Below are 20,181 nucleotides of genomic sequence, written 5' to 3'. Positions count from 1 at the left end.
CAGATCATGAGCCAGTGGGCAAGTTTGTTTTGCTGTGTTGCCTGCCTAATAGCCTGTTCCCTTTTCCTCAGCTGCCTGAAACCTGGTAGGGCACTGCAATTTTGGTTTATTTTTGTTTTTGCATGCAGTTGTGATACTACGTTGGTGACGGGTAGCCGCCGGTGTTGACCTCGGGGCACCGGCAAATCCATTTTATTCCACCCATGACCAAGACTCGTCAGGGGAATGGCAAAGAGTGGTGTTATCTTTATGGCAAATGTGCAGTGTGGCGGGGTATTGCAGCGTGTATTGGACTTTGTGATTGCGCAGGCACAGTTTGACGTCCATATAAGAGGATCTGTGGCGTTGTCCAGACAAAGTGTAGTCCGGGTATATATGGACTGTAGGATTTTCAATCTGCCATGGACCCCTGGTTCTTGTTACTTGCAAGATGTGGTCCCTGTCCCAGTGATTAAATAGGCGCATGGCCACAGAGCATGGATGTCGGCTAGGCCGAGGGGGACCACCTGGCACTCTGTGATCGCATTCAACAGAGAAGAATTTGGAGTAGTTACCATTAAGCACGTCCTTGGAGAGCCATTCCTCTAGGTAAATTTCCATGCTGTTGCCTTCAGCGCGCTCCATGAGTCCCACTATGCATACATTGTTCCTGCAGGATCTACCCTTCTGATCTTCAAGCTTGTCCTTCAAATATTCCACTTCTTTTATAGTGATTTGACTTGCTCTGATGTCGAGGCCACCGTGGGCAGCAAAGAGGCTATTGATGATTCGGTCTCTCCACTTGACCCTTTAGTTTCTTATGATCCTCTTGCAGGTAGCCTATGTCCACACATAGCGTATCTATCTCATGGCCCAAGGTGGATTTGATATCCAGGACTGCCGCAATTAATTCATCGAACCGATGTGCTAAGTCTGTGTGATCCGTGGGCTTCTGGGCCGTCGATTGTGAGTCCCCCACTGTATCAGGGGTCTAGCCTTTCGTATCTCCCAATGAGGCATGTGATTTCTATGCCCTGGGCTTACCCATTGTGGCAGGGTGTGGAACCCGAATTGGGCTAGTCCGCACAGGGTCCGTGGTTCCCACAACGGCCGCCAGATCGAGATACCGTGTACCCTGTCTGCGCCATGGGAGGGTGTGGGGCACAACACCCAGTTGTCTATCCGTGTGCCGTTTTAGAGATGCATACCAAGCCTCCCACGGGGCCCCAGCGTCAGAATGTCCAGGTCGTGGCGCCGGGGTCACCAGGCACTATTAGCCCCACGGAAGAGAGGCTGGGGGCGGAGCCCCTGCTGATAAGTATGGTGTGAATGTGCTGTAATCTGTATCCAGGCAAGGCAATAGACCCTATGACCTGTAGCCGTGGGCGAAGAAGAGGGCTTTCAGCGTATGTTCAAACAGCATGGTTAGGGCCTTTGCCTGTTGCGTCGCCATTAATTGACAATGCCGCAGGCCACATCTTGAGGGGCAGCGCCGCTCCACAGGGTCCTACCGTATTGAATGTTGTGATCACCGCAGCCAGCACCAGGATGAAGCTCCGTGCACTCTCCAGCAGTGCAGTCTGCTCTTGCACGGAGGCCCTGCACTCCGGGCCACTCCCCACCACAAGGCCTGGTCAGGGCCGAACTAGCACCGCTAACCACCTCCGAGGGACCCGGACCCCAGTACCAGGGAGAGGCAAGTACGTCCCGGTCCACGTGCGTTACCGCCGGGTATGGTCTTTCAAGGGTCCACAGTGCAGCTCCAGGCCCAATCACGTGAAGCCCTATAGGCCCCTGCAGGCATGCCCCTCTGCCCATAAGCAGTCAGAGCCAGGTCTATCCCTCTCGACGTGGGTGTTCACGGGGGGTATAGCCGGCCCCCCCATGGTACCTTCAGATCGCCAAGATTTCCAATACGGCCACAGCACCCAGTCAATCTGGGGGGGCGCGTACTCCCCCATGGCGAGAAAGGGGAGACCTTCACAGGGTCTTGGCCATACCCAAAGTCTGCCGGCCGGTCCAGGGACATCAGCGCCCGACCAGCATCCGTCTCATGGGCCACGCAGTCACCTGTCCTCCGAGCTCCAGGAGGCGCTGTCCTCTGCTCAGCCTCTGTCCAACGCACTCCAGGCAGCCGGGATCGATCAGTCCGGCCTGCAATTTCCGACCTAGTGCACAGGGCCGTGCCGGTTCCCATCAGGCTGCACCGCTTCGAGTAGCTTCACCTGCGTACGGGCACCAGTTCAGTCAGCCGCGGGACAACAGACGGGCACCACGATGTCCGACGGTGCCTCGACACAATTTCACCGACGGTCAACAGGCATAGACTGGTGTGCAGTAGGATTTTTATGACGGCCTGTTGCGGAGATCTTAGTTAGGCATCTGCACTCGCTGCCATCTTGGCCACGCCCCCTCATCTGCGTCTTAAGATTCTTTAAAAAATATGGGCCCAGATTGTACGGAATATTAAGAAAGAGGTACAGTCATTTGGGCAATATTACCATTTAAATAAGCAAGATTTGCCCCGCCATTGAGTGGAGCATGGCGATCCATTGTGTTATCTTGTCTGTCAGGGATACTAGAGTCGTACCGTAATTGACTCGCATGAGGTCTGACCTATTTCTCGTAATTATTATCCCCAAGTATTTCACCTCTGTTTGACACCATAGTATAAGGTAATCCAGAGTGTATGACCAAGTTGCTTTCGTGAGGGGGAAGATTTGTGTCTTTTCCCAATTAATACTGATTCCCGAGAGTCCTGCGAAAGCTGTGAACTCACGCAATATAGGATTTAAACTGATTTGCGGGTTTCGCACATAAAGTGTAATTTCATCCGCGTAAACGGAAACCAATATATGTCTGGTAGGATACCAGATTGCATGGTCTGTGATGCTGTCGTAGCTTGGCAGCCAATGGCTCCACCACCAATTCAAAGAGCTGGGGTGAGAGCGGGCACCCCTGTCTAATGCCTCGCAAGATTGTAAATTGGGCTGAACATATTCCATTCACCAGAGCCTTCGCCTGTGGCTGTTGGTACAGCAGCGTGATCCATGAAAATAAATCAGATGGCATACCCATGCGTCCCAGTACTCCCAATAAATACTTCCATTCCACAGAGTCAAACGCCTTGGTGGCATCCAAGAATACTGCCTCTAACTAAGGTTTCACGTCTTGCATTAGAGAAAATAGTGTTCGCAGGTTGTGAGAGGTCAAGCATCCAGGGATAAACCTCGCCTGGTTGGGCAGCACCAGGTAGGTCATGAGGAGACCACGCCGATTGGCCAGCACTTTAGCCAAGATCTTGACATCACAATTTATTAGGGAGAGTGGCCTATATGGCTCACATCTATCACTCGGCTTTCCTGGTTTTAGCAGAGAGACAATTGTCGCCTCTCTCATGGTCACGGGGAGGACTCCCTCTTTCCTGGCCTCAATGTATACCTGTTTAAGCATTAGAGTCAGGTCGGCGACATAGGCTTTAAAAAAGTCGGCCGTAAGACCGTCCGACCTTGGGGCTTTACCAGAGTGGAGTTGCATTACCGCCGCCTTAATCTCATCCTCTTCAATATATGCGGAGAGGAACTCCCTCTGAGACTCCCCAAGCCACCCCAGTGCCACATCCTCCAGGTATGTTGCCAGTGAAATGGACTGTTCCCCCCCAGATGTGTTTAGAGTGGATTAATAGTTGGTGAAGGTGCGTAAGATGTTGGTAGTGTCCTTATGTACCACTCAATCAATCAATCAATCATTTGCTTTATTCGATTCAAGTATTAAATCATAAAAGCAGTATAATTCAACATTTAAAAATAAACATTCATAATTTAAAGTTTATCAAACTAAAAACTGATTAAAATCCATTACAATTACCATAGGTATGAAATAACAGACAGATTACAAAGTGTTAGCCGCATGATCAGGTAGTAACAAAATCATCATGTAAATCAGTTAGTTTCAACAAGAATTGGACCTTGCATCAATGACCTTGTTCTGACCACCCCTTTCAGATATTTTGCAATGTGACTAGTGACATTTTCATCAGCTAAAGATTGAAGCCTTATAAATGCGGGTCGACATTACCTCAAGCCTAGCATCTTCAAATAAGGCACAATCCATCTTCTCCTAAGTTCAGTATAAAATTTACAAACTCAGTTCATATCTTGTATATCTAGCACATAATTCGAGAATGGCGGATGGCAGATCTGTTCAGCTAATGACTTCCCCGGTCTTTCCCCCTTCCCATACCTGCGAACTTGGAAGTACTTGCCTCGAAATAGGCATTCCCACTCTGCTGTTACTTTGTATTCTGTCATTTTGTTTCTGAGGGTGATCTGGTTCACTCCTGTGCAAGATGCAGATACCTCCCTTTCTTTTAAGTTCTACCTTTAGGCGGGTGAGGGTGTTGCGTGTATCTCGCAACACTCCTTCTCCCTCCGCAATGCATATTCCACGTATAGTGACTTTAAATGCTTCCCATACTGTGGTTATGTGGGGGACCGATCCGACGTTTCTCTTAAAAAAAGTCTTGTATCTCACCCCTTGCCTCGGCTCTGAAGGTAGGATCTAGTAAGGTTGATTGGTTAAGTTGTTGGGTTAAGTCGCCAGGCGGCGCGTGGCATGCAATCTACCGGGTGGTCAGAAAAAGTACGAGCTAGGTGTTGGGCTTGTGTCACCCAGGTTCCCATCCCTCTGGAGACAATCCAGTAGTCGAGTCTGGTGGTCTGCGACTATATATTGCAGTTGCCGTTGTGTGGCAGTGTAGTGGCAAGATTGGGGGTTAGATCAGTCTCTGAGGGGTTCCAATCTTGTATTGAAATCTCCCACCCATATTACGTAGGTGGATCCTATATCCAGTACCTTACACCAGAGCACAGTAAAAAAAAAGATGGGTTGTCTACGTTCTGGTCATAGCAGCACACTAGAGTGACGGAGTATGAGGGTAATCTTCCCCCATGACACTGTAGCATCCCTGTGTGTCCTGCAATGCCCCCTCTCTCACTTATGGTGTGTGGTTTTTAATCAATATCGCTGTACCTCTGGCATACATGGAATATGTCGAGAATCATCTATGTGCTGCCCGCCTTGATGCAAATGTTGGCTTTGTCCTAGATCCAAAATGCGTTTCCTGTATCACGGCTATTTGAATGTTATGTCTGTCCATGTAGGCCAGAATTTGTCTGCGCTTGCAGGGGTTCCCCAATCCCCGAACGTTCCAGGTTAGGAGACTTATCCCTGTATTTCCATGCTGTCCCGCCATAAAGTGAGCCTAGGATACATTCTCCTGCCTGATAATGGCCCCCCATTCCAGAGGGCTAGAAAAAAATCTGACTTGTAGTGATTTCCGACCTGTTCTGTGCACAATTCCATTAGCTAGATGCATCTTCCCTCCCTCCCCCTCCCACAACGACATCCCAAACTCGTCGAGGAGAGAACCTATTCTCTGGGGCTGTTTCCATTTTGAGCCACCTCAGGTCAAATTTATCAAAACAGTGCAATGTTAACATTTCAAACAAGTGGGCAGCAAACGTCTGTTCCCGGTGATGGATCTTAATGTAAGGTACTGCAATATTTGTGTAGGAGTCGGAAAGAAATTTGTGATGCCCACGGGTGTTAAAACAAAATCAGCGAGTTCCAACTTTTAAACTAAAGAAATGTTGAAAGAAAATACAAGACAACCTCAGAAAGTCCAATAGGGATCTCCTGATGAGGGGTGTTTTCCCTAGGGGGCGTAGCATCCCATCCCCGGCCTCTTCGCGGCAGGGGGGGGCGCCAGGGTTGATCTCATGTGTGTCTTCCACTTCCCATGGTCTATAATTAATGTCTTGTTGCGAGGCCTGACTTAGTATAATCTATTGCGGGTAATATCCTTCCCCCTCCCCCCGTACAATTATAGCTACACCGGCCATATTGTTTCCAACCTTCCCTGGTGGAGTAGAAAATGACCTCACCGATGTGTGCTCAGGGGATTCCTCTATCCCACTTCTAACATTGGCAGGGGTGAGCGCCTCTGGGAGCCTTTAGTATCTCAGCCCGTCCTCCCCCCACCGGCTCGCTTTCGATAGTCTTCCACCTGCTGAGTGTTGGTAAGAAGTGCTGCTTGCCTTGGTGGGTGATACAAAGGTGCGCTGGGTACAGCATTGCGTAGTCTATTTGGGCCTGTCTCAATTTATTCTTTACTGGCAGGAATTTCTTTCTGGCTTCTTGCAGTGCCAATGTGAAGTCTGGATATATTGCAATGCTGTTCCCGAATTCAAGCTTCTTCTTCTCCCTGGAGAGTCGGACGGCCCTGTCTCGGTCACGTTAGTTAAGTGTTCTAGCAATGATCGGTCTGGGGGGGTACTCCCGGAGGTGGTCGAGGCCCTGGTGATCGATGTGCTTTTTACACCACCAGGTGCGCGGATAAGGCCCTGGAGCCAAAGAGGGTTGATAACAGTCATTCTATGTAGTCCTCAATCCTTCCTGTATTCGTGGTTTCAGGCACCCCATAATGTGTACAATATTGCATCGGGAGCGCGCCTCCAAGTCCTCATTCTTGGCTGCAATGACTTTCAGCAGGCACTTCATTTGTACCATTTGTTCTCTCCTGCCTTTGGATGTGTCCTCTAGGTCTAAGATTCTATGTTTTGCTTCTTGCAGCCTGTGAGAGTGCTTTTCTAGTTTTTGGGCTAGAAAATCCACTCTTGTACATACAGAGTCCATCTTGGCCTCTATTTCATAGCCAGCAGGAGGGACTTCCTATCTCCTTCTTCAGGATTAGGGTTGGTAGGGTTGTGCTGCTCCATTTCACTTTCTGTGTCTCTGGACTGAGATCTTCCAGTCTAACGCAGCTCAAAAGATAATTTTGGTTGTTTCCCCTCCGTTCTGCCCATTCTGGGCCCTTTTCACAGTGGTACTCTGACGTTGGTGGTTGAGCACGCCTGTTCTGTCCACCTCAGTCCACGATCACCCCCCACTCCAGGGGTTCTTCGAGAACTTATACACAGCTCCCCACAAACGTGCAGCAGTAGGGAGGTCCCAACCTAGCCTCTGTTCACGTTACCTCCAGAGCAAAGGCCGCGTCTTGAATGCATCATTCCTTTTTCCTGGCTGGTCTCCCTAGATAGGGTGTGCCCCTGTGTACCTGCCAGTCTATATCTTCTCCCTCGTGCGCATTTATGTCTGATTTGGGTGTTAATATATAGATTTGATATCTGCTGTATCCGGTGCTTTGCACTCCCGATATAGGCGCGGCCCCTCTGCAGCGGCCTCTTCCCTCCTCGCGGGACTCCCCGCTGTTGAGCCGCTTCCTATCCTGTGGCACCTTCCTTTCCCAACCCCTGAGGCATTATTCTGGGCGGGAGGGGAACAACCTCCTGTGTTCCTGGTCCTCCGGCTCCGCTATTGGGGCCTGGTTGCTCTCGTGCACACACACTCCTGTCTCTCCTCCACAGCCGCGAGCCGTTGCCTGCGGCTCAGTCACTCGTCTTGCTGTGCTTTTCTTGATTGGAGTTGCATGGCTGCCCCTCTCTGAGGAGTAAAGTGCACCGCAGGCCTGTCCTCTCCGCACACCCCATGTAAACCTCGCTGGTGGCCTCTGCGCGTGGTCCGTGGTTTATCCACTGCACAGGCCCCCTGCCACCACTCTGCTGCACCCGTCTACTCTGGTGAGGAAGCCGCAATTCTCCAGGCTTCCCACCTGAGCAAGAGGTGCACTGGTGGCACTGTAGTGCCTCAGATTGCCTTCCATCTAACACATAGGGCTTGAGTTACTTTGCTGCACTATCTTTGCCATTCAGAGCTGCTATTACCAATGGGGTCCCTACAGTATCAAGATCTCATTTGGTAGTATATATGTATGCTAATCACACCCATATGATCTTCAGGGTTAGGGCAGATCTGGGTGTGAAGTAGGTGCACTTTAGGACCTTTATATTGTCCACGAGTAGCAGGATACTTGCTACTCAGGTTAAAGTTACTCAAGACAGCATTATTGCGCTAGGGGTCCTAATAGACTTGCACCAATGCTCTTTTGGTGCTGTTGGGCCCATATCCTACTCTGGTCCTCCAGTTATGCAGTGCTTTAAGCATCATGTCCAACTTTCACTAATACCTCAAGTCAATTCAATTCAGTAATCTTTATTTTACCATACAAAGTTTGATCATAAAAGATATACACAGGTTAAAAAAAAACAATAAATATATAAAATATTTAAAATATGTTAAAAAGTACATTCCACAATATAATAACTTTTAGAAATTTCACCAGTAAGACATAAAATACAATATTACATTGAGCAATTTATACAATGGACTATGAAAGCCAAGGCATAAAGTGCAGTTTAGAATGAACGACCATTAGTTAGAATAACATAGTTGTTCCTCGGATGTAGGATATACTCAAGAAGCAGCCAACTGAATGACAGGTGTCATAGTCATTAAGTTGCTGTAGAAAAAGCAAAGCACCTTTACACTTAGTAAACTTATGCCTACACAACAGGGGCAATAAGAATCTCCTATTATAGGGAAGATAATATTTGCAAAAGAATACAAAATGCAATAAAGTTGGAGTTGATTGTTCATCACACAGTCAAATACATATGTCGGCAGGGAAGTATTGCCCCAGTGGAAACATAACAAGCAGTTTATCATCCCTGATCTAAATTGAGAAAATAGGTACGTTCATACTCGTTCTGCACAAAAAGTAAATGAGGAGCAATCCCCACTGCCATCTGAACCAAACAATTGTCTCTTACTGCTGGCTTCCCCACCTCCACAGCCTCCCTAGTGGCCTGCCTATGCTTAAAGAAGCAATCCTGGACCCAGGTTTTTCATTTTTTGATAATGGTATATGGATTCTCAAACAAGTATGCACAACCCAAGGCCAAAGTAGTGTTTCTAATATGCTTTTGCCATGGGATGCTCAACCCATGATCACATAAAACACAATCACTAACAATAGCCCTATTAAGCTCTGCTTCCTGGTTCATCCACATCAAACACCAGAGAACCAAAGAAGCTACTTTAATGATATCTTGGACATACTTTAGGCTTAGTTTTTTATGCAGAGAGATGCGAGGGTTCAAAGGGGGGACTCCCAGCAGGCATCGGCATAATTTATTTTCCTCCACTCGGATAGATCTAAAATCTCTGTAGCCCCATATCATACGTGACAGTCGGGAGGTATTTCCTTTTATAGATTTCTAATCGGGGCAACTGGTTTTCTACCAATACAGGCAGCAAGAGAAAAAGTGGTTCTAACAACACGAGAGAAACGAGTCAATCTGCTTCTAAGACACGCAGACCAGTACAAGCATCATCAAAATCCTATCCAAGATATAGAAGAAGAGCTCACCCTGTCCACTTTTTTCCACCTATACTTAGAGTACGAGTTTTAGTGTTTCTAGGACCACACACACCAATTCAAAGTTTTTGAGAAGATGGTCTCAAAATCAAGCCACTTCATAAATATCACAAAACTGGAAATCAAATTACTCAGGCTGTTAGCCTTTCTTGCGAGAAGCACCGCGTTGTCCGCATATAATAATGCAGGCACAACCTTTTTCTCAACACGCGGTACATTCACCCCGGCAGACACCAGTGTCCTCTCCAGATGATTAATATAAAGTAAATAGAGAATGGGGAAAGTACACAACCTTGGCATACTCCACAATTGACTTTAAAAGGTGCAGTACCTCAAGTCAAAGCTATATTATCCATGTTGGGATGAGAATATCCTGGACTTCTCCTGTGACCTGAAAGAGCACACCACACATGGTCTCCATATGGGCAAGGGTCTAATGTCCCTGTCCTGGGTATAATGCATAAAGCAGTGGTGGTAGCATACAGTGTTTTTAGGAGATTTCAGTATTGTGAACTTACTGTTTTTATCTACGACACAGGGAGTAAGGCCTATTGCCCTACATCAGTAAAGATAAGCTAGTTTGTGGATGCTCAAAACCTTACTCTGGTATTCCATGTATATGTCAAGCGCCTTTGACATGTGCAGTGATAAGCTGTGTGTGTGAGTGAGCCTCTGGGATCCATTTTGGATGCCCTAGACTGGCAAATGCACAAGATGGAGGGTGACCTTTAGAAATTCCATGAAGCCTTTTGTTAGCAACAAGCTGCTGATTAGTCTCCGGAGTACTGTCATTTGGTAGATGGTAATGATGAGGGTTGATCCTGCAGTTTCTCTTTTGTGAGGTGAGGACGTTTCTGGGTGAGGCCTTCTCTTTTGTTTGTCCCTGATCACTCCTTGTGTTGGGCTGACGACAGCCAGGTTCTGTAACCTCACACCTCATGGTGCCTCTGCTGTGAGTGCTCCAGGTTGGAGACAACCTCAGTGCGACCTGTTGTGAGAAGCATCCCTCTACGCAAGGTCTCTGTCTGAAGAGCTGCCTGAGAAGGACCCAAACCAGTTCTGCAGTTTGAGATAGTGGATCCACTTCACCTGTCCAGACATAAATAAATGTGGCAGTACAAACACACCACTTTGTTCCTGTTCCAAGTCTTTTTTTTACCAGGGTATGGGAGGACTCCATAGAGCGCTCAGAGGACTGCTGTGCAACCAGGAATGTCATGTCTTCCTGACAGGTAGTCTCCCAGAGGTGAAGAGACATCAGCTGAAGTCTGTACTTGTACAGAGGGAGTAGTGAATCTCCTGTCTGCCTGTGACAAAGGAAAGGAGTCTACCTTGCCCTGTATTAGGAGAAGCTTTCCAGAAGGAGTGGATTCCAGAGCCTTTTTGGCAGCTGAGGGGCATCCAGAGAAAGCTGACTTCCTGAGAGTGAGCTAGGAGGGACACGTGACTTGAGGACCAGCCCCATGGTTTCGTGACAACGTTCACGGTGGGAACCTCAAGTGGCGTGATCATCATAGGTCTGTACCCGGTTACAACTGCTGTGGTTTTTTTTTTTTTTTTTTTCAAAACCTTTATTCAGCAGATAGTGTCATCACACGGCATAGTGCCTACAACCACTTCGGGCCGGCAGCATAGCATGGTAGGCAGAGGAGTATAGATGCACACAGCGGTTTGCCGACAACCCCAAAGGGCCGGCCGCGTCACAGTATATATGTGTTTTGTTTCTTTGTTTTAATTGAGGTCACGATAAGGAAACACTATCACAGCGTACATAGTGCGGCAGAGGAGGGATACAACTGCTGTGGTTGTCGTAGGCCCAGATGGGTCAGCACTCCTGTGATCAACGTATTCCTGTCCAGGGATGCAACTACAGCGATGGTCATAGACGCGGTCAAATCTGCTCCTACTGCCAGTCTGATCAAGACCTCGGCTGCCATGACAACTCGTGGGCCAGGCTGGGCTGCAATTGTCCTCTGCCTAGATGGGGCTGCATCATCGCAACAGTAAGAGACTGTCACGGCTGGAACTATTCCTGACTCAAGGGAAGTAGGCGCAAGGGCTTGCAGAGGTACATTACTCGCACCAAGCTTGCCCCATGAGCTTGCTCCTTGCCTGCAGCAGACACATGGGAGGGACGCCCGAGATAAAGAGACAATCAAGGACTCAATTGTGCCTACCCAAGGAGAACAGAGGACCCAGTGGCAAAGAGCCACCCTGGAGGAATTAGTGAAGGGATCATGGAGGGTGTAGCACCTTGCAGAAGAATCACACCTAGGGAATATAACGATTACATCAAACTGGATTGTTTAGTATTTAGTGTGACTGAAAGTACTTTATTTTCCTAAACGTTAAAAGGCAAGCTCAGGGCTAGACATTGGAGTTATTGTGTCAGTTGGTTGATTGCTTAACGCTGAGCTCAAGCACCCCATGCTACCTCCCTGAAAAACCTGCAACTGCTCGGCCTCGCTACGCTGAGAGTTAAGTGATGAAGGGGTTGGACTTGGCGCAGTTTGCCCAACCACAGTAGGATAGGCCTGAGGACATCAGTAGCAAAAGACCTCAACACCAATGTTTGAGGCCCAGTAACACCTGCCTGCTCTGTGTGTCAAAACCCTTGAACATCTGCAATACCAGGCACTGATGCCAATTCCACCATTTCCCCTCGTAGGCTTACCCACTTCCTGTATTTGACTCCAGTGAAGTGGGGAAAATCTATTTTGCAGGGCAAAGGGGGTATGGGAGAGAAAGAGAGAGACATTCTTTCCAGCGGGTTGGGTGGGAGAAGAACAGGACATGATTCTCTAGGTTACAGGCTGACACAGCATCACCGACCACACATGCGAAGCACCACTTATCCGTCAAAAGAGATAGAGAGAGTACAGTGAGTATGTGGCCAGAAATAGGTAACTCACATTGAATAAAGGTGCTAATAATAGTTTCTTACCCTTACCCTGAGGAGTCTCACTGTAACCAGCCCCAAGCAAACCTGTAACATTGCCCAAGAACCAAAGAAGGAACGAACTCCATAGCCCGAAAAAAGCTGAGATATGATGTCATTCACAGAGGAAATCTCCAGAGCAAAGTCAATACAAGAGAACACAGGTAGAACACAGGAACACAGTCCAGGTATGGGGACAAAGGAAGGACTAAGGAAAACCAATAATGAAAAGAAACAACAAAGATGAGGGATCAAGTATGATTGCGAATATATATAAAAAGTAAGGGAGTCAAAGCAGTTGATGTTGCTACACCCATCTACAGGTGCAAATGAGCTTTATATGGCTGGACTTCATTTGACCTTGAAGTCCAGTACCAGCCCTGCAGTGACTAGAGCAGCGTGTATCAGATCTGACCCTGGAAGTCCCCATGTAGTTTCCAGTGCCTGTGTGAAGTTCCCTTCTCCTGTTCCACATGACAACCTATTGTACCAAAAAGTGCAGCACATCCAAACTACTGTTGCCACGCTGGTAGTGGACAGGCACAAGTGCAGCAAGGTATCTCACCGCCTTTAATCCCTTTACTGGCTTCCAATAGAGCAGACAGTTGTTTGCCAGTCGCACTCTGTGGTCCACAAACCCCATTATGGACCCTACCCACCATTTATGAAAGGCAGCATTTTAGACTATCAACCTCAAAGGCCTCTTAAAACTGTCAACGCAAGTTTAATTTCAGGTTTTGCATCAAGAGGCAAAGGAAGGGCGGCGGAGGCCTCTGATACTTGGCATTCAGACTGGAATGACCTGTTCTGTCCACAGTGAGATTTGTTTGTGAGTATTTCGGAAACCTATAAAACCATACTTAACTAAACAAAGAAAAGCAGTTCCTCCTAGAAAGTGACTTCAAACCTACTGTTCAAGTCTCCTCAGTACATCAGTTGAGCCGGTGGTTGCGGGTGTGACTCACCGGAGCTCATTTTGGAGACCGGCACTTAATTTTCCTCATTAGACTTTGACCCAAAGCAAGAGAGAGAAAAACACAAAAAGGGGAAAGGAGGCGGAAAAGAAAAACTGAAAAACAGTGACAAAGGGAGGATGCAGGGATAAAAAATGAGCCTGCCACAATGAAATAAGGTTGCAAGGAACATGAGGTGGTTGAAGAAAGTGGCATGAGGTGGAACATTCAGTTCCATGACATGTTATTTTACAAATTAAGCACTGAGCCCCCCAACTCTTGCATTATGATGGTGCATACACCCTGCTCCACGCCTCCTAGACTCCACCCTGGCCTTTCCAAAGGGTATCCCGCATGAATGTATTGAGGGCTAGAAGAAATATGACCACATCACCATGAGGGAACTCCTCTTTTCAACCCAAACCGCCTCTAGGCCACCTGCATAACCTAGAACGCCAGCACGAACAGCATAGCCGGCTATCTGGCTGACAAGCTGACCACCTCTAGTGGCTCTTGACAAACCAGCAAGCAGAACACCATCAGACTGGGGAAGTGCACCCATGACCTGGAACACCATCCTAAATTCATCAAGATGGCCCCAACGCTGCTCCAATGTAGGAAAAAGTTGAAGACACACCTCTTTAAAGGGCACTATACAGTAAATGTCCACTTTACCCCAAGAACCCACATACCCCATCATTTACTCATGTCTGCGTCTTTGGCTCTTATCCTGTACAGCGCTCCGCTTCCTTTCAACTACATTTGTGCTCTACAGATACAGTATTCCTATTTAGTGTAGTTCCTTCTTGTAAATATCATACTATCTTGGGGTTTACCAGTGCAATGAAACCTGCAGCTCTGTTGTGTCCTTCTACTAGCTTCCTTGGAGCTTACCAGCGTCATGAGATTCCTCTGGGCACTAGCACTTTAAAAACACCAACTAGGAATTGAAATCTTTTTCTTGAGCTTTCAGTTGAGGACCTTTTCTTTTTAATGTAATGTAATATTTAATCTTGAAAAACTTCTCCCTGAATATCTATTTAATGCTCTCTTTTGTTGTGGAGCAATCTACAGAGTGCAGGGGTTGTCCTAGGCGGCAAGGAGGATTATAACACCAAATATTGTCTGCAGAGTACACACCTTGTGCTCATTGCTCTACAAATCATATCACACACTTGGGTCCCCGCCCTCAAGAGCTAACATGCAGTAGTTATTTATTAACCCACACTGTTTAAAGCTCTGCAGTTTGAGAGCAGCACCCACTGGCATTAAATGTCATCACACACTCTTTTGTCCCATGTGCACTCAAGTCAGGTGAAATAAAAAGGGTCCATTCACAAATGGCATTTTGGAGTACGTAAAGTAGTGCTCCTGTGGTACTCTTTTACGCACCCTTACATACCTTCTGGACATACAGCATTTCTTGACTTTTTTTATCCAGTGCAAGCTCTCGGACAAGGTTTTCGAGTTTTCCATTTTGCTAATGCCTGCCCAGTGTGGGGCCTGCAGAAGCAGGTTCTTTCTGCACATCTAATCTAGGAGCCAAAGAAGTGTTTCCAAAGCTCTGAGTGAAGGAGTAACAGGCGGTGTTCTTCCACTACCTCCCACCAGGGCCCTAAATCTACCCATAGGACCATATTTTTATTTTAAATAAATCTGAACCCTTCACCTTCAGTTTTACTACCTTGCATGGACGCAGGTTTACACATTTTAGAAGTTATGAAAGGTTTCTGAAAATGCACCTGGAAAACGTTTGAGAATTCCTAGCTGCATGCATGTGAAGGGCTTTCCGCGCGCGATATTGTACTTTTGATTCAGTAAAGCAAGTTGAATGACTTTGAATGTGGCCAATTACACGTTTGGGGCAATCCCAGCCCATTCACATCGTGAAAAGGTATTTACTTGTGCCCTGGAAGAGTAAATCTAGGATTGTGTCCAGGGTGAGAGAATGAATCAGACTGAAAAAGCATGTGAACGCCCACAAAGAAACTCATTTTTTCGGTAGGCACAAACGTTTCATTACGTTCTCGTCCATCAACGTCTCCTCCCTGTCACGTGAGTATATTTTCTCACATGAAAAATGTTCCTGCGAGTCATTTTTTTACGAGTGTTGGCTTTTGTGGACTTGTTTTACACCCGTAAAAAGCTTGTAAAAACTGTTTGTATGTGTTACCAAACGTACACGTGCAAATGAATATGTCACTCTGACCCTTAGAATATGAGGTACACATGTGCAAAGTGAAAGGACAAGAAACATTTAAAAGGACTTGTAAACCTACTTGGCAGCCATGCTGGTTTATTACACAGCCGGAAGCTGCCAGGCCAGTCACAGCCTGAGGTAAATAGGGAAAGCAGATCTTATGGATCAGTGGACTATGGTATCCTCTGTAGGGATATGTGTTTGACTCCATGGTAACTGGTTCGAATTTCACCCAGCCTTTCATCTTCCAGAGTTGGATAAAAGGAAAAGGAGTATAGTTGAGTTTGGTAAAAATAAACGTCAGCATCAAGATACACACCAGTTAAGGTGTACTTTACAAAGGCAGATATTGCATTATGTAGATGAAATTGTGCTGTTCGGGCTGGTAAACGGCCTTTACACGCGGGCTGAGGCACTCATTCCCCGCAAGCGTAAGCACGCTTGCCTGAACCACGCATCTGCCTCAACCATGCATGTGCGCGGTTAAGGCAGATAGCGCTCTAGTGTCCCTCCGGATGGACTGGGAAAGGATGAGGAAGCATCGGAACAGGAAGCTCTGGACGCAGGGGAGAGGGTCAGAGTAGTTTTAAGGATCAGGGCCAGGTTTGTGGGTAGTTTTTAGGGGTGGTGGTCGGTTTTAGGGTTCAGGGCCCAGAGGTCGAGGCAGCCTTTTTAAAAGGGGGCAGGGTTTTAGGGTTCAGGGTGGGGGGAGGTGTAGTTTTAAGGGACAGGGCTGGGTTTGAGGGTGGAGATTTTAGGGTTGGGGGTGGGATTTAGGGCTCAGGGAGGAGGGGTCAGGTAGTTTCTTTAAAGGGGGTCAGGGATTTATGCCTCAAGGTGGGGATATGGGTAGTTTAAGGGCAGCACGGGGCACATTTTAGGGCTGTTTTAGGGCTCCGGGTGGGGGGCTGGCTTCGCGAGGTTTTGGTAGGGACAGGGATTAAGGCATCAGAGCAGGGGTGGGGAAGGGGTAGTTTAAAGGGCAGGGTGGGGTATGTTCTAGGATTCGGGGTGATGCAGGGGAACAGAATTTTAGGGCTAAGGGCAGGGAGTGGGGGTGAGGGTAGGGGTAGTGGTGATCTTTACCACGCATATCCCTTTACCAATCATGCCTTTACAACAAAATTGCGTGTAAAGGCATGTGTGGTAAATGCCTCCATGGTAAAGGAATGCATGGTTAGACACATTCGTGATTGGGACCATGCGTGCCTCTGTCATACAACGGCCTGGGCTAGCCAAGCACTGAAGCAGCCGGTGCAACGGTGCTCCCTCATCTCTCAGCTTTGGCACCGCTGCTCCAATGGTAGCTTTGCTGTGTGGTACGGCACTGTGCCACTTTGTTGGGATGTCTGTTTTCTTGCCCTCTTCTCCTTACTCACATCTTGGAATATGACTTAAAGAACTAGAGCTGGTTCCATTTATGTGTCTCCTACAGTACCACTAAATACCAATACAATGTTTTGAGAATAATTCTCTGATATGCAAGCTAGCCCTCTTAGATAACCATTTTATCTTTCAACTTTAAGCCAAGGAGAGGATTCTCCTTTCCCATTTTCCCTCTGTACCTCTCCTTAACACTTTGTTCTCAGGGTTTAAGTTTGGACAACTGCCCATTGTGTCTGGTTAAATCTGTGTCTGTACTCCCATCAGTGTGTGTTGATTAACGATTCGTGCATGCAGTTTGTTGCTCTTGCGCTATATTCGTTTTCCCATTTGAGTTGTTCTCCATTAAGTTAGATCTAATGTCTTGTCACCACATTCTTATGTTATAGTGTCATGTGACGTTTCGTGTTTGTTAAACTGCCTGCCTTTTGGCATATGCTCTTCCAGGCCTTCTTGAGTCTTTCATTACAACGACTTTAGTAAGCTCAAACAGGATTGTGTAGTGTTTATGTGGGCCTTGAAGCTTTTTTTTCATTATGCACGTTTTGTATTTTTCCATCAGGAAAACCTGAATCTTGCACTGAATTCGGCATCCGCCATTGGCTGCACAGTGGTGAACATTGGCTCACAAGATCTGCAGGAGGGGAAGCCGCACTTGGTCCTGGGGCTGCTGTGGCAGATCATCAAAGCAGGACTCTTTGCAGACATCGAAATCTCCAGAAATGAAGGTGTGCAACAAAATAAAAGCAATAGTGAAATGTTATCTTGATTACACAAAGCAAGGTGACAAACTGTACATTTTGAGGAAAGAATGCTTTGCAAAAGAAACAGCACATAAAGGGGCATAGTGAGTGTAGGAAAATGCTTCTTTTTGGATAATCCCCCCCATTTTCTGTGGCCTCAAGATGCGGGTTTTTTGACTCTCTATACTGGGACTCTGCTAACCAAGCCCCAGTGCGTGTGCTTTGACCCCTAAAACACTTGGAATTGTCTAAATCCCTGATTGGCACAATTAACTTCCCTATGAGTCACCAGTAAATTTTACTCTGTGCACCCAGGCTTGTACGCTTGTACGTTAACTGCCACTAGTGGGCTGCAGAATTTATTATGCAATCAACAAAGTGACAACATCAAATGTCTCCAGGTCCATCACTTCAGTGTGGTGGTACAGTTTTGAAACTGCCATTTTGACCTGTCAAAAGGTTTATTTTGACAGGTCAAAATGGCAGTTCCAAACCTTCCTTTTTAACACTTCTAAGTCACCCCTAAGGTAAGCCTTATTTTTCCATGGGCCAGAGTGCATGGTATTTAAAAATAGAACAAGTATGTTTAATGTTTTAGATACCCTGGTAATGAAAAACCTCTTAAGTCATTTTTCACTGTGGCAAGGCTGACTCTGCCATAGGCTAACATAGATGTACACTATTACATTGACTAAGTGCTGAATTCAGTTTGGGAATAGCTAGAAAAATGGTTCAAAGAATCATTAATAGTAATTTTAATTTCAATTTAATGGGAAGGTTGAATTTTATATTACTATGAAGGAAAATAAACTTTTAGAAAGTTATATGTTTTCTGCCCAGAACCAAAAGGCTTTCCTGCCAGTGTCCAGCTGTCATCTGACCCCTCATGGCTTCCCTGGAGTGAGATGTGTATTGCTTCCAGACAGTGGACAAAGTGCTTTGGGTGTATGGAGGTGTTTTGTTTTCCTTCAGCAGGATGGCCTCGTGGCTGTGCCCAGTCCCTTCTAGAGCTTCAAAGGATTACTACCCTGTCATTGGCAGATGTAGCTCACACCTGGGTATTGCCTCCCTTTTGTCCTTCTAGTCTGCCTGGCTCCAACCCCAGTGGGAGATCTACCCAGAACTGTTTTAAGGGGTGGATAATAAATTGCCCTCCATCTTCAGGCTGGTACTGAACCCCTGGATAACAAAACACTGCTGAACCTGTGGAAGACAGAAAAAGACGATGTTGTGAGAGTGAATGATGCTGGCTAGAGGGATCATGTATGCTTTGAAAAGGGTCAGGCAGTGGGAGGATCCTTGCGGAACTCCGCAGATGAGATTGCAGGCATCTGTTTTGGCAGCAAACTGCTGTATAGCAATCAATACATTCCTAAAGAATCTACTTTGCTTAAGGAATAATTCCGTACTTCCATAGTGAGAGGTGAAGATAGTGGGTCATGTCCAGAGATGAAGAAGGTTCTAGATTAAAGTTGGAGATGGTGGTACTATCCGTGGAGAATCAGAACTAGACACTAAGGCATGAAAGGTCACCAGAGAAACACCAATATTAGCACTTGTTCTCCCTCTAAACCTTTGCCAGAACATTGGAAAAATGGATGGACGGACAATGGGCCCGTCATAGCTTATCTCCTACCATAAAGGAAACCACTGGTTATAGGAACCTCCTCTCTTGAGTAACTGTCATTTGCCACTTATCTCCCAATGGATTGGTTACTTGCCCTGCTCCCTGAATGCCACGTATTGTTTGAGTCTTAAAGATCATGGGATAGGGTGGTCAAAAAGTTAAAGTGCACTTTTAACAGGGAGGAGCATTTGGAGCCTAGATACCGTGCAAAAGTCAGTGAACGTCACTGTACAGTCGGAGCTACAGCTTTTAATCTACAGGTCTTTATTTAAATCAGCATTTACAGATCTAAGCAAAAAAGTGATGACACTGGCATAGGGTTCTAATGGCAATGCTAGTTTATGGAAAGGGGTAACAAGAACTCAGATTCCTTCGAATCTTGCCAGGTCTACTATACTAGGGTTCCCATATTCTCAGTGAATATGGAATAGTTGTCTGAATATTCAGGACTCGTGTCAATCTCCCTTTGCTGTAGTTTGATCACTGCTGAGTTGAAGTAAGATAGTTCAGTGGACCAGGGCAATGTTGTGGTCATCATCCCAAATCAACAAACTGACCTTTCAAATGTTTCTGGTATTCTTGATCCAAGGTAAAAAGGCGGTACTGTTGTGGCACTTGTCTAGGGCTAGGGTCTACCTGGCCTTTACATGTTCATATCGCCAGCACTGAATGTCTTAGTTTGAGGGCTCATCTGGTTCTGAAATTAAAGTGACCAACCTTAGCCAACAGAACACCCACTGGTCTCTAGAGTGGGCTTAGGAAACGGTGCTACATAAGTTCATTAGACAGTGGGTGGTGCAGGCTCACTATTCAGTAACATTCCTCTGATCTTCCTCTGATAGTCTCCAGACATCTTCAACAACCCAGGATGACATTTATATTTTATTTATGTACAGCCAACTAGGGTGCTGATCCTTGTGGCTTTTGGGCAGGCTCAGTATTGTAAGTCATCTTCCATGCAGGTCTCAGTCAGCTACACCTTTTATTTGTCCACTAAACCAGGGTAGCTTTGGGAGAAACA

At 46.7% G+C, this 20,181-nt stretch overlaps 1 protein-coding gene across 2 annotated transcripts in view; it reads left to right on the top strand.

The window, feature by feature from the left end:
* The window catches only part of PLS1 (plastin 1), a 533,668-nt gene that overhangs the window by 412,618 nt on the left and 100,869 nt on the right, over nt 1–20,181 (top strand). For both annotated transcript variants that reach the window (XM_085633623.1, XM_085633622.1), the window contains exon 7: nt 17,353–17,518. In XM_085633623.1, coding sequence (XP_085489749.1) covers nt 17,353–17,518 — 166 coding nt within the window. The remainder of the gene's footprint in view (nt 1–17,352; nt 17,519–20,181) is intronic.

Source organism: Triturus cristatus, chromosome 11 (genome assembly GCF_964204655.1).
Source record: "Triturus cristatus chromosome 11, aTriCri1.1, whole genome shotgun sequence".
In the NCBI taxonomy this organism is placed as follows: Eukaryota; Metazoa; Chordata; class Amphibia; order Caudata; family Salamandridae; genus Triturus; species Triturus cristatus.
The sequence above is the reverse complement of the archived record's forward strand: the minus strand, read 5'-3'. Positions and strand labels throughout refer to the sequence as shown.